The 14,202-nt window shown below is 43.2% G+C and overlaps 1 protein-coding gene across 1 annotated transcript in view; it reads right to left on the bottom strand.

Annotated features, from left to right (window-relative positions):
• Positions 1 to 13,900, bottom strand: part of LOC114657691 (V-set and immunoglobulin domain-containing protein 10-like 2) — a 31,479-nt gene extending 17,579 nt beyond the window's left edge. The window contains exons 1-6 of the mRNA XM_028809566.2: positions 13,551 to 13,900; positions 13,177 to 13,452; positions 9,982 to 10,257; positions 9,405 to 9,665; positions 8,057 to 8,317; positions 3,133 to 3,423 (exon numbers count right to left, since the gene is read on the bottom strand). Coding sequence (XP_028665399.2) covers positions 3,133 to 3,423; positions 8,057 to 8,317; positions 9,405 to 9,665; positions 9,982 to 10,257; positions 13,177 to 13,452; positions 13,551 to 13,893 — 1,708 coding nt within the window. The 5' untranslated portion in view covers positions 13,894 to 13,900. The remainder of the gene's footprint in view (positions 1 to 3,132; positions 3,424 to 8,056; positions 8,318 to 9,404; positions 9,666 to 9,981; positions 10,258 to 13,176; positions 13,453 to 13,550) is intronic.
• Positions 13,901 to 14,202: the final 302 nt, after the last annotated feature.

Below are 14,202 nucleotides of genomic sequence, written 5' to 3'. Positions count from 1 at the left end.
GGGTAGTGACTGAAAGAACGAGATCGCGAATACAAGCGGCTGAAATGAGTTTCCTCCGCAGGGTGTCTGGGCTTTCCCTTAAAGATAGGGTGAGAAGCTCAGTCATCCGGGAGGGGCTCAGAGTAGAGCCGCTGCTCCTCCGCATCGAGAGGAGTCAGATGAGGTGGCTCGGGCATCTCATCAGGATGCCTCCTGGACGCCTCCCTGGTGAGGTGTTCCGGGCACGTCTAACCGGGAGGAGGCCCCGGGGAAGACCCAGGACACGTTGGAGGGACTATGTCTCTCGACTGGCCTGGGAACGCCTTGGGATTCTCCCGGAAGAGCTAGAAGAAGTGGCCGGGGAGAGGGAAGTCTGGGCATCTCTACTCAAGCTGCTGCTACCCGACCTCGGATAAGCGGGAGACAATGGATGGATGGATGGATGGAGTCTTCGTTGGTGACGCTTAATATAACTCGCGTACTGAGTTGTTCCGGAGTCACAGTTGAGAAGTCGATGTCGCCATATAGTTGTTGAACGGGATCAGAAATAAAAGGAAAACAATGTGAAGGTAATGGACGTGGGAGGAGGGTTAGAGTTGGTGGGCGTGGCTCTGTCACGCGTGCCATGGTCGGCTGCTTAGTGAATTGTTGGTGGGCGTGGCTCTGTCTTGCGTGCGTCTTGCTTGCCATGGACTTAGTGAATTATATATATAGATAGATAGTAACCAGAAAAAAAAGTGAGGTCAATCTTAATAGCAAACATAAACATTCAAGTTTAAAAATTGAAAATCCTGAATAGTTCACATTTTGAGTGCACATAAAACAAATTTTTTCCTGTTTTCGTTCATTAAGAATTGTTAATACTTCTTGTGTGCTTTTGATTCTTGGTGAGTATTTATTTTCTTTGTCAGTGAAGTGCGTCGCCACATCCTGCAGTACATTCATTTATTTGAGCGCCTCACTTCCTGGTCGACGTTCATATGCCGCATCCCCGATTACTATTACTAACTAATAGCCAGCTGTAAGTTGTTTTTTTTTTTTTAATAACCATACTGCACCTGTGTCCAGCATTTCGGACGACTGTCTTGCCCAGGTGTCTTTCCTAATGACCTGAAACGGAGGGAGTGATAACGCAGCTCTGGGGTTTGTGGTAATACTGCAGCTTGGCTCTGCTTCTTCCAGATTCTTTTCACTTTTGCTGCCATGAATGGTCTTTCCGTATACAAAATATCGTGTTGTTTCTTCAAAAGAAGCCCCGAAAAAAAACAAAAACGCGACCCGCGAAAGTCATTCCTCTAACCAATCAAAAATAGCCCCGTTGGGCGGGATGACCGCGCAACTGGCAGCTTTGCCTCAGGTCGCTGAAAGAAAGTGAAGACAGGGCTGATATGCACGTGTAACAGGGTTTTATTTAATGTGCTTAACTTCACCCCAAAACTTTCATTTAGTAATTTTTATTTAATCTAAATTATGATTAAATTATTTATTCTGCTTTGTTTTGTTTTCTTTTTTGTTGACCTTTGCCCCCCCAGCTGTTGCATTATTTCTGGGTTTTGCGCGCTTTTTCCTCAGTCCGCGCTAAATTAGGCTGAAGAGAGAGAGAGAGAGAGAGAGAGAGAGAGAGAGAGAGGCAAGTACAGAGGGAGCTTTTATTTGGATTATTTTTATGGTAGTATTAAAAGGTATCGTTTACCTAACTAAAGTGCTGTTAAACTTTGTATAGTTCTAATATATGAATAAGGGATATTTTAATGACATTTATTAGTCCTTCTCTTCGCTGTTTTGTGCTTGTACAAGTGGAAAGGCTGACTTTTTTTAATTCGTCTTATTAACGATCTCATTCAGCACCCATGTTGTCTTAATCATAGCATAAAAGGATATCGAACAGCAGCGTGACTCCCGGGTGCCCTGTCTTTTTTACACAAATCTAAGCAGGGCAGGGATAACCATGTGGGTAATAAGTATGTGTCCGGGGGGGGCACCTGCACCTGCACCAAAAAACCTAAACGCGAAATATCGAATTCAAGCTTTATAAACCTCTCGATGGCTGCGTCTGCACGCCTACATTCATCGGTTTAATTAAAATTAAACATACGCCCTCGGAAATAAACGAGTAACTTAATTTCCTAAATGAAACTGAAATGTTCACGTTGGAACTCCTATACTAAGCACCAGCTTTCTGTTGAGCCTGTGGTGGCTCAGGTTGAGAAAATTAAATCGCCAGGCGTCAGTTTAGTGCAGGAGTTCTCAGCCTGCCGTCCGCCTCACTTGAGTGTTACTGACAGGCAAACGCAAATCACTTGCTTTGGTAATTTGTCCACACGTTTATGTTTAGCGAATGGCGAACAGTGCACTTTATGTAAAGGCTCGTACTCTTCTTGTAATCTGCGTGTCTGTCAAATCAGTACTTTTTATGATGCTTCCAATTGGGGAGGGGAATCAGGTGTTGTGGATGCAATTTGAAATCACGCGAGATCGCGAGACTTCACTCCGCGTGCGCAGATTATTCCATATAGTCTCGCTGTTCGTCGTTAGCTTCCTTGGGTATTCTTCGTTCTGTTTTTAAATGCAAAAAGATGTCTCCAGAGAAACTGGAATTGCAAACTAAAAGCAAAGTTTTCTAATATTTGTGCATGTTGAAAAGAACAATAAAACTGATTCTCAAATCATTAATATTTGCGATTGATTCCATGGACTGTAATAGAAACTCACTCCAATGGGCCTTCATTTGGGATTTAAGAAAATGGATCTAGGTCCCAGGTGTATGTCTTTTGGAAGTTTGTTTGCCTTCAATACTCCCTTATTACATTTTTTAATTTATACTAGATGTTGCATTTAATTTGTCTCCTGAGTGTGTGTGCTTGTGGGGGGAACAAGTGGTGCCAGAGGAACCGTAGAGTTAATCTGGCCCTGTCGCCTAGTAGTGGTGTTGTTTCGAGCACCATAACTCTTATGAATTCGCACCCTTGGTATCATGAACTGAATGAAGCACATATATAGACGTGCACATTATACGCACCTACAAAACATGGCATGCATCAGAACAAGCCATTGCGATTCACACACATTCGCGCAGTACACTTCTACATAAGCTCATTAAACGCTCCCTCATAAAATACACTAGTCTCCAGTGTCCTTTAATGACACACTTACTCTTGACCTGAAGAAAAATGGGAATCTGCGCCCCTCCCACGGCGTTGGAAGCTGTGCACCAGTACTCGCCACTGTCACTGTTCTCCTCTGTCTCTCGCACTGTCAGATTGGACCATGAAGACTCGTACTGTAGCAGGTACTTCTGAGGGTCGTTCACAGTGTTCTGGTTTTGGTTGTTGAACCAGAGGATCTCGGAGGAAGGGTAGGTGGCCTTCAGGAGGCAAGTGAGTTGGACGTCACTGCCCTCGTAAACGCTGACCGAGCTACGTTGAGTAATCAGCACGGGGGCCTCTGAAAGACACAGAGCTTTAGTGAGTGGTCAGGGAGGAAGACGTCAAACCCTGAAAACGTTAACTGTTATGGGGAAATAAAAGTCAAAGCACCCATTCACTCTGTTTTTGAAGGCATTGTTTCTAAGGTAACCATCATTCAGTATCCTAAGGTTTGAATCCCTAGCCCAGGGGTGGGCAAAGTGGCTGGAGGGTCACAGTGGCTGCAGGTTTTTGTTCCAACCCAGTTGCTTAATAAGAAGTGCTTATTGCTCAAGTGATACTTCTGCTTCATTTTAGTTGTCTCGCTCATTAAGATTTGGAACCCTTATTGCTTATTGTAGTCTTAAACAGCCTTTAATTGCCTTTAGTCTTTAATTGCTCCTTATTAGCAATAAGATGCAAATGACAAAAGTAACCAGCATTTCTCTATTTAGCTTGTGTCCATTTACACCTGTGTGTATTTCTCATGCACTGTTTGCTTTAATTAAATACTTGGAAGGAAAGTGAAGAGAAAAAAAGTGAAGGACTGAGAATTACTCGTCTGTTTTAGACTTCAAATCATTTGGAAGATATCCTTAGAAAGGAAAAAACAAATGTAGGATACGAGAGTGACCTGACATGGCAGAGTTAAAGCACTAACAAGCTATGAAATGTAATTATTGACAAGGATTGTTTTTTAATTAAGTAACTGGGGTGGAACAAAATCCTGTAACCACTGCAGCCCTCCAGGATTGACTTTGCCCACCCCTGCCCTAGCTGATATTTCCATGCTTTTCTTTTGTCTACAGCAGGGATGGGCAATGTTGATTCTGGAGAGCTGCAGTGGCTACAGGTTTTCATTCCAACCCAATTGCTTAATTAGAAACCAATCCTTGCCAATCTCAGACCAATGTTAGATTCTTATATCGTAGATTTTTTCCTTTCCAAGGATATCATCCAAATGATTTAAAGCCTAAAACGGATAATTTTCAGTCTGTCACATTTTTCTATTAAGTGTTTTATTAAATCAAACCGTGTATGACGAACACACACAGATGTAATTGGGGGGAAAAAAGCTAGATGGTGAACTGCTGGCTGCTTTGTCATTTACATCTTATTGCTAATAAGGAGCCATTAAAACACTGAATGCAGCAGTTTAAGATTGAAATAAGCAATTAAGGGTGGGGAACATTAACAAGCGAGACCACTAAAATGAAGCATCAAAAATAACACTTAAGCAATAAGTGCGTCATCAGCAATAATTGACTTCTCATTAAGAAACTGAGCTGGAACATAAACTGCAGTCAGTGCATCGCTCCAGGACCGACTTTGCCCACCCCGGTCTAGAGTAGTTTTCCTTTATTACATCTCCAGTGTGTAGATTGGGTGATTTGATAATTCAAAATTGGGTGCGAGAGAGAGTGGGTCCTGTGATGGACTAGTGACCATGTGTCACTGGTGTCCGATTCCTGCCTAGTGTGAAATGCTGACTGGTCAGGCATAGTGTCATTGTGGTCTTAAAGTGGATTAAGAAAGAAGGATGACACCAGTGTTACAACATAATGAAATTTATCAATATATTTTTCACACATGATGGGAGCTTTTATTTCATTTAATTTGTATAGAGCACACTTTCACTTTACATCTAGAGTAACACTGGAAAACAAACAATAAAACACAAGAATGTCATGCAGTAATGGACATGCAGATCCTTCTATTTAGTAACCCTGTTTAATAATGTTGCATGGAACCACAGCCTGCATGTCACACAGCAGGAATGAAACCTGGGTGGGGCACCACACGTTCATACGACCCCAATTTAGACAGGACAGTTCGCCCATATGGGTGGAATGGCTAATGCAGTAGTTAGTCCAGCTGCCTTGCAGATTCAGCGCACACATCTTGATGTTTTCCCACATGGAGTGAGTTTGGTACCAAGTACTGCAGTTTTCCTCCCTAACATCCATGAGGACGTAGTGTTTAGGGGAGTTGATAATTCAAACTGATCTCTTCTGAATATATGTGTATGAGCGGACTCTGTCCTGTCCAGAGCTGTTTCCTGCCATGTGCCCAGTGCTAGTGGGAAAGGGTCCAAGCACCTGCGACTCTGAACTGGATTTAATACATTTGAGAATGTTACTCTATGATAAGTCCTCATCACTCTTTAATTATCTAGGCCTACTTTACTGAGATCAGGAGTGAAGGATACTGTACTGCCACTACAATTGTCACGAATAGTAGTAGTAGTAGTAGTAATAATAACAATAGCAGCATGATGGCATGGCATGATTATATAGTAGTTGGTGCTGCAAGCTCAATGGGACATAGCAAGGACCTGTTTCTGTTGTCTGGTTGACCACATTGTAGGGGGTTTGCACTTTCTCCCTTTGGGTTTTTCGAAGAACTTTTGTTATATCTCCACTCTAGAAGATGTACGCTAGATCAATTTGTTGATTCTAAATTGGCCCTTTATGAGTGTGTGTGCTCTGCGATGTCTTCTCATGTTAGTTCATCTTGACTTGATTGCTGTCAGATAAGCTTTAGTTCCCCACACAATTGTATTGTAATAAGTGGGTTAGGAAAATGAATGGATGGTAATGATCCATCATCATAATCAATAATAATACATGTTATTAGGGCAACATTGTGACAAAGTGATCAGCGCTAATGCTTCAGAGCTCCAAACTCCATGGGCTCAGAAATAACCTTTGTGGACTTTACACATCCTCCCGTGTCTTTGTGGATTTTCTCCAAACACTTTGATTTTCCTTCCACCTTTAGAACATTAGAACACTGTAGATGAGAACAGGCCATTCAGCCCAACAAAGCTTGCCAGTTCTTCCAAAAAAAATCAAGTCGAGTTTTGAAAGTCCCTAAGGTCTTAATGTCTACCATACTACTTGGTCGCTTATTCCAAGTGTCTTATCGCTCTTTGTGTAAAGAAAAACTTCCTAATGTTTGTGTGAAATTTACCCTTAACAAGTTTCCAGCTGTATCCCTGTGTTCTTGATGAACTCATTTTAAAATAAGTCTTGATCCACTGTACTAATTCCCTTCATAATTTTAAACACTTCAGTCATGTCTCCTCTTAATCTCCTTTTGCTTAAACTGTAAAGGCTCAGCTCTTTTAATCTTTCCTCATAACTCATCCCCTGTAGCCCCTCAATCAGCCCAGTTACTCTTCTCTGGACATTTTCTAGTGCTGTTATGTCCTTTTTGTAGCCTGGAGACCAAAAGTGCACACATACCTCCAGAAGAGGCCTCACCAGTGTGTTATAAAGCTTCAGTATCATATCCTGTGACTTGTACTCCACATATCAAGGCGCTATATAACCTGACATTCTGTTAGCCTTCTTAATGGCTTCTGAACACTGTCAGGAAGTCGATAGCTTAGAGTCCACTATGACTCTTAAATCCTTCTCATAAGGTGGACTTTCAATTTTCCGCCCGCCCATTGTGTATTCAAACCTAACGTTTTTACTTCCTAGTGTATAATGTAATACTTTACATTTACTGATATTAAATTTCATCTGCCACAAATCTGCCCAAGCCTGTATGCTGTCCAAGTCCTTCTGTAATGATATAATTGATTCCAAATTATCTGCTAATTCACCTATCTTGGTATCATCTGCAAACTTAACCAGCTTGTTACTTATATAAATGATTTAGATAGGAATACATGTTTAAAATAGCAGCGGCCCTAGCACTGCCCCCTGCTGGACACCACTCTTAACATCAGCCAATTCTGATGAGGTTCTTCGCACCATCACCCGCTGCTTCCTGTGTCTTAGCCAATTCTGCACCCATCTAAAAAACATCACCCTGAACTCCCACTTCTTTTAGTGTGATGCCCATCCTCTAATGTGGCACCTTATCAAATGCTTTCTGAAAGTCAAGATAAATAATATCATCTGCTCCACTCTGATCGTATCCTTTTGTTGCCTCCTCATAGAATTCCATCATGTTAGTAAAACATGACCTCCTCTTCTGACCCAATGCTGACTGTTCCTAATATCTGCTATTCTTGCCAGGTGTTGCTCAATCTTATCCTTAATAATTCCTTCCACTAATTTTCCTGTGATGCATGTTAAGCTTTCTGGCCTATAGTTGCTTGGATCTGCCTGGTCACCCTTTTTATATAATGGGATGATAGTTGCCATTTTCCAGCCCTTCGGAATCTCTCCAGTGCGCAGTGGCTTCCTAAAAACAGGTGTCAAAGGTTTATATCTGCACTCACTAGCCTCCTTAAGAACTCGAGGGTAAATATTATCTGGTCCTGGTGATTTGTTTGATTTCAGCTTATTTAATGTGAGCAGCACTTCTCCCTCTACAATTTCCAAATCCCCCAGTACCTCCTTAGTAGTCGCGTTTACCTCTGGGAGGTTATCCACTTGCTCACTTGTAAACACCTCAAAAAAACACCTTAAAAAAGTTTGCGTGTTACGTTAACCGGCAACTCCCTTTACTGGGTGTGAATGATTGTGTGTGTGTGTGTGTGTGACTGCACCCTGTGATAAATTGAAACCATATCTAACATTGGTTCTCATTATACTTCCACTTCAGCAGCAACTTGAGTTCATTGTGGGTTAGAAAATAAATTCATACTAAAAACAACACACAACTAACACCAAATCTCCACATGTGACACTTCTTAGTACATCACTGGCCCTCACCAAGTTTTAAGGTGCACTTCTTGATCTGTGACACCAGAGGGTGCTTGGCATAGCACACAACCTGCTTTCCACCGTAGGAAGAGTTAGATTGGAGTAGGACGATCTTGGAGTTTTCTTCTGGAGTTTCCAACATTTGGTCATCTCCGACTGCCCACCACAGCAGTGCTTGTGGCTTGCCTCCTTCCCAGCTGCATTTTAACATCAGGTACTCGTTTAATCTTGTGGGCATGGCCAAACAGACCGGCTCGTTGGGTGGCAGCACTACAAGGAGGACAGAATCAAGTCAGAAGGCGCTACATGCAAGATAAGGGGTGTAAAGATAGCTGGCACCCTCAAACAGCTGATCATTTTTCTTGGCTATTCATAATTTCGTCTTGTGATCAGTGAGACACCCATTACTATTAAGTGCTCCATCTTGAAGGCTGCACTAGAACTAATGCTGAAAGTCAGTCTCTCTCTCTCTCTCTTTTTATATATATATATATATATATATATATATATATATATAAAATTTTATTAAAATCCAACGTCTATCTGTATGTCTGTCCACTTTTCATGAGAGAACTACTTAACGGATTTTAGATTGTGTTTTTTTTCTGTAATTTTCTTGAACATTCCAGTTGATTTTGCGACTTCTCTCATTATGCTATGTATCATAGTTCGCTTGTGGTACAGATTTATTTGTGCAAATCCAAGAGACACGCAGCGGACCGAGAGGAGGGGGCAGCGCCCTACTCACTCACGCACCAGCCTCGGGGTGCTCCTTACCTCCGCATAGTTAACGAAGGAGAGAACTGTTTCATGGATTTCGATTGTGGTTTTTCTTCTATAATTTTGCTTGAACATTCTAGTTGATTTTGCGACTTCTCTCATCATGCTAAGTATCATAGTTCACTTGCAGGAGCGATATATTTGCACTAATCCAAGACAGAAGCTGAGGGGAGGGGGAAGCATGACGTCAGGATTGGGGAGCCGGGCAGGGTCCTCCTCACTGTCGTGTTTCACTACTACGTGGGCGGAGGACGGCTAGTAGATAATACAGTGTAAATTGCTTTGCGAGGTGGATACTGCATAAGAGCTCTTTCTTCAGGACGTAAGAATCATGGGTGGAGGTGAAGTTCTGAACTCAGTTTCTCATCTTTGACATTACATTAAAATGTCTGACCTTACTTTGTGCCACCAGCTTTGTGGAATCTCCTATGAGTTTTTGAATATACTTTGACTTGGTGAGAATATGACATGACTAACCTCTAGTGGCCAATTATGTCTTTACTTTGTAAAGAGTTTCTTGTGAAAGGTGTTCTATAAAAAGCTGACACCTTGATTAAATGTACTGTTTGGTACTCACGTGCTGTGATGCTGCAGCTGGCCTCTGTTGTCAGTGCCAAATGGGATGCCAGGCAGGTGAAAGGACTGTTGTTGGGGGTCTTGTGTCCAATGAGACTTAGATTGACATTAGAAAATGAACCGTTGGCTTGCTCCTTAACCCCGGGTGTTGTCCAGCGCAATGAAGCCAGGGGGTATCCTCCTTCCCACTGGCATGATAGGGTGAGGTCTGAGTGATTGTTACTGGGGAGGATCATGCATTTGGGAGTCCCATCTGGCAGATCTAAACATATTTATGGTTAGTAAAAAAATGAGTTAGTGGTTTACAGTCTGGGTACTTGCCTGGCATCAGCCTTAATTTAGTGCTGAGTAACATTAATGATAATCCCCCCTGCCCCATCCCACTTGTCCCACACTCATAGCCAAAGCACATTACCTCAGATGCCAACCAGACCTCAGAGCTCTGCACTGGAGAGGGGGGGCTCATGTTTGGGAGAGTCAGACAGCAAAGAGATGAAGCAGGAAAGCCAGAGTGAAGTGGCAAGAGCATGGCAGCTGGCAAAGGAAATGGCACTTTTGGCACACAGCACAGTACTCACAGTAGACTGCCAGGCTGATGGTGCTGGTGGTCCGTGTGTTGCGCTGGATGTTCTGGGCCAGGCAGGTGTAGAAGCCTGCATGTGTCCGGTAAATCTTGGTGATGTTGAACTGTTGGCCGGTGGAGATCTGCGAATTGTTGTAGAACCAGATGTAGCTGCTGGGGGGGTTAGAGGGGGCTTGGCAGCTCATGGATACGGCACGCTGCTCCACCGCTGAGTAGCCCTGCTCAGTCACCGTATAAGGGGTGATGTTGATCGCTGGTGGGTCGGGGCCATCTGTTGACAAAAGACACTGGGGTGAATGGTGTGGTGTGGTCAATGAATGTACAAGACATGGCAAAGCAACCAACCATGGACTGAGGGTGCGACTTACTACTTGGTGATAACCAGTGCCCTGCCTTTTTCATTTCTTCCCCCGCCATGTTCTACACATTTGCCTCACTGCTCCACTCTGTTACTCACCCTCCATTGCATTATATACCCTCACTGTTGTAATGTACTAAGTTTCCTTTTGTTGTCTAATCTGTCAAATCTCTTGCCGTTAACCAGCCATATTGTTTACTTACAGAATCTTCTTTGGGTACACACTTGCTGCCCACCCAATTATTTCATGGCTCCTCATTTTCCCTCTTCTGTTCCACCAGTTCTGAGACTCTAATGATATACACCAACTGACCCAGTACTCTAACTGCCCAATTCCATATTTTATTAACTCTTTCAGGGCTGATGTTGACTTTTGTCAAAATTCAGGGGTAGAGGATGGTTATGTTTTAGTTCAACTCTCTCTTTGCTAGAAGGAAAGTTAACTACATTGATTTGACCTCGATCTCCTGCGCAGACGTGAGTAGCGAAGAGCAAACAACCTCTAAAATGGCATCGACATCTGACGAGAGACCAAAGCGAATGCACAAAGCAAAATGCTCCATGGATGACATTTTGTGTATTATTATCTGACTTGCCGGACTCCAATTTTGATGCAAATGATCTGAAGATGGAGACTGAAAATGAAAGTGAGGTACCAGCTTCAGATGATCGGTCCCCAGTTGATCGTGGTGCCGAACATGCTTGTGTAGCTGATGCACCAATGGCAACGTTCGCTTGGGAGGACTGCCACTTATGATGGCAAGAGGTACAAAACAAATTGCGTAGCAGACAGGCCAGGCAGCTGGCCCGCCATGCATTCCTACCAGCCATTGTGCTGCCCCTACACAACCACCAGAGACGCTGAACAGGAGCCGACAGCAGCCACAGCTACAGACATTTTACCTTTATTTACATGTGAAATCTTTGCTTTGTGTGCTTTTTAGAAAATGGAGTTGCCTACAAAAAATTTTCAGCCCTTAAAGAGTTAATATACTGTATTATGTTAAACCACAAACCCCCTGTGTCATATTATCCATCCATCCATTTTCCAACCCGCTGAATCTGAACACAGGGTCACGGGGGGTCTGCTGGAGCCAATCCCAGCCAACACAGGGCACAAGGCAGGAACCAATCCCGGGCAGGGTGCCAACCCACCGCAGGTGTCATATTATGATTTTCCCAATATAAATCTATAGATTTGCTCTGATGGACAAAGACAGAGGTGCTTAAGTGATGTGCTGAAGGGCCATGGTGGCTGTAGGCTTTTGTTCCACCCCAAGAATAAACTAACCCATGTCAATAACACAGCAAATTTATTGAAAAGATAGTTAGTGTTATCCTTTTATGACACAAGGTCTTTCTTTCTTTATTTCTTTCAAATAATTTGTGGCATGGATATTAATCATTTTCAGCTCTTTTATTTCTAACATTTTATTCAAACAAATCCTTCACGATAAACACACACACAAATGTCAATGGGAGGATGGTTGATATGGTGAACATGTTGCCTTCTTTTGTCCTTTGCGTCCCATTGAGAAGCTCCTCAAGAAAACGAGGAGCGATTCAAAATGGAGGATGGGGATGTTTAAGAGCAGAAGAAGTGATTGAGCGCTGGGAGTCCTAACAAGTGAGTCAGGATATTCTTGAGCAACACTTCTAATGCATTGGAGGTTGGAACAAAAAACTTGCCTCTCTCCAGGACTGAACTGAAGAACCCTCTGGGCTAAGAAAACTGAGCTGAGATAGTGAGGTGGAAATCAAACCTACCTCTTTAAAATTCAATATGGTTGACTCATTCCCCTTGAGGCCACCGAGTGGAAACTGAAGACCGGGGCATTCAGGTCAGCCACCAGGCAAACACTTCTTCATATGAAAGGTCATTGAAATGTGAAGAAAATGAACTGAAGTGGAGACCCTCAGAGTTAATAAAAAATAAGTTCAGAGGGTCCTTACTTCAGTTAATTTTCTTCATTAATTAATGAAGTTAATTAATTCAAAAGAAGTTAATTAGCACTAACAACCAGTCACTAATTGTGAAAAGGGGTAGCCACTGCGGCCCTCTGTGATGATGCTGGTCCTCTACAGACTCCCACTTACCACATGGGAGTCTGTTGAACCAACACCGTCGATAGTTATGTTGATAGTTCTGACAAATGAAGACAATTCTCAGATGATGCCAGAGAATGATGGAAAAAGTGCCCAAGTGCTTTTATTAAAAATGCTAAACCAAAAAAGTCTACACGCTTAGTCAGTGGGGCGAACCAGCCCCTAGAGCGCCTCAGCATGCGCTCCCTTCCAGAGCCCCAGCTCAAGCTGCCTTTTCCTTCCTGGTGTCTGGATCATCTCCTATGACTGCCTTTTCCTTTCTTTCTGTTCTATCTTTTCTCTATTTTATGTTCTTTAATCCCTCTGTGCCAGTCCATATATAATTATTTTATATATACACACACACACACCTGTCTCAGTGGGCGCAGAGCCTTAATCACACTCCGCTGGAAGCCAATGAAGCAATTGAGAACAATCGCACCCACACGTGCAGGTGCAACTCACCCCAACTACCTCATTTACTCCCCACGGTCGTGCAATTGTGCCCATGGAGAGGGACACGGCATCATGGATTTAAAACCTGGCCATATTTTGTTGTAGCCACGGACACGCTATACCACACCCTCCAGGACTGGAATTTGAGACCCCTGGGTTAGCTGTCTCCTCTACTCTGGAGAACTGAGTCCACTTGCTCCTCAACATTCTTTATCTTTTAAATTAGCAGGTCAGTTTTTAAAGTCTTAAACCTGTTGAAACAGAATAACGCTGAAGAGAAGAGGTACTTACAGATGACCTCCACCCTGATCTGCTCACTCTTCTCCTCGTTGACCTCATTAGCTGCTGTGCAGAAGTGCAGACCCGTGAGGTTCCGATGGACGGCGGTCATGTTAATTGTGCTGTTATTGGACTGCATTACCACAATAGGGTTTCCAGACAAGGGCTCTTGCATCCATACATAACTGATTGGCCCCGTCCCAGCATCGACTGTGCAGGATACTGACAGAGGATCGCCCTCCTCCGGAGAAATATGGCTGATTTGGAATGTCGGCTTGGAGATGGGCACTGTGGAGAGAGAGAGAGAGGGTAAGGGGTACCATTTAACATGAAAACCCAGAGGCCACAGGGTACAGGTAATGGGAAGAGGAATACAAGTTACTCACCGAGCACCAACAGCACAACGTAGTAGTAGACCATCTTGACGTCAGTCTCTGTTAAATACAGGGCCTGGCAGGTGTACAGGCCCTCAGCCGACAACTGCAGGTTGCTGATGCTCAACGATGTGCTTCCTGTTATCACGCTCACTGTCCCGAGGCTGCTGGCCAGACTCTGCAGTCGAGGTCCATTTCCATAGTTGTAAAGCAGGGCCTTCATGCTGTCTGTCCCTGGCTTGGTGTAGCCCCAGATGTAGAGCTGAGGCAGAGATGTCCCACAGTCCAAGATGACAGACTGTCCTTGGACCCCCTTCATCTGGATATTTTTATACTCCACGTCCGTGGGGTCCATAATATCCAGCCCTAACAGGAAAGAGAATCAATTTCCTAAATAATTCTATGAAGTATTTAGATGTTTTATTATCACTACTATTAATTTGAATCCAACCAATTCTAGTTATACATTTGGTATTCCACAATTTTAACATATACTTGGACAAAGGAACTTCCAAACTTTTACAGTGCAATCAAATAACAAAGCCTCGTATACCCACATAAGCCATATTTTACAATGGTGGAGCAACTCTGCAGTGTGAGTGGATTTCTTATAGCTTCACACTGATCTTCTGCAATAATGATCTCAAAAAACAAAAATGCATAT

This window comes from Erpetoichthys calabaricus, chromosome 9 (genome assembly GCF_900747795.2).
Source record: "Erpetoichthys calabaricus chromosome 9, fErpCal1.3, whole genome shotgun sequence".
Lineage (NCBI taxonomy): Eukaryota > Metazoa > Chordata > Cladistia > Polypteriformes > Polypteridae > Erpetoichthys > Erpetoichthys calabaricus.
Note: the sequence above shows the minus strand (reverse complement) of the source record. Positions and strands in the feature narration are given on the sequence as shown.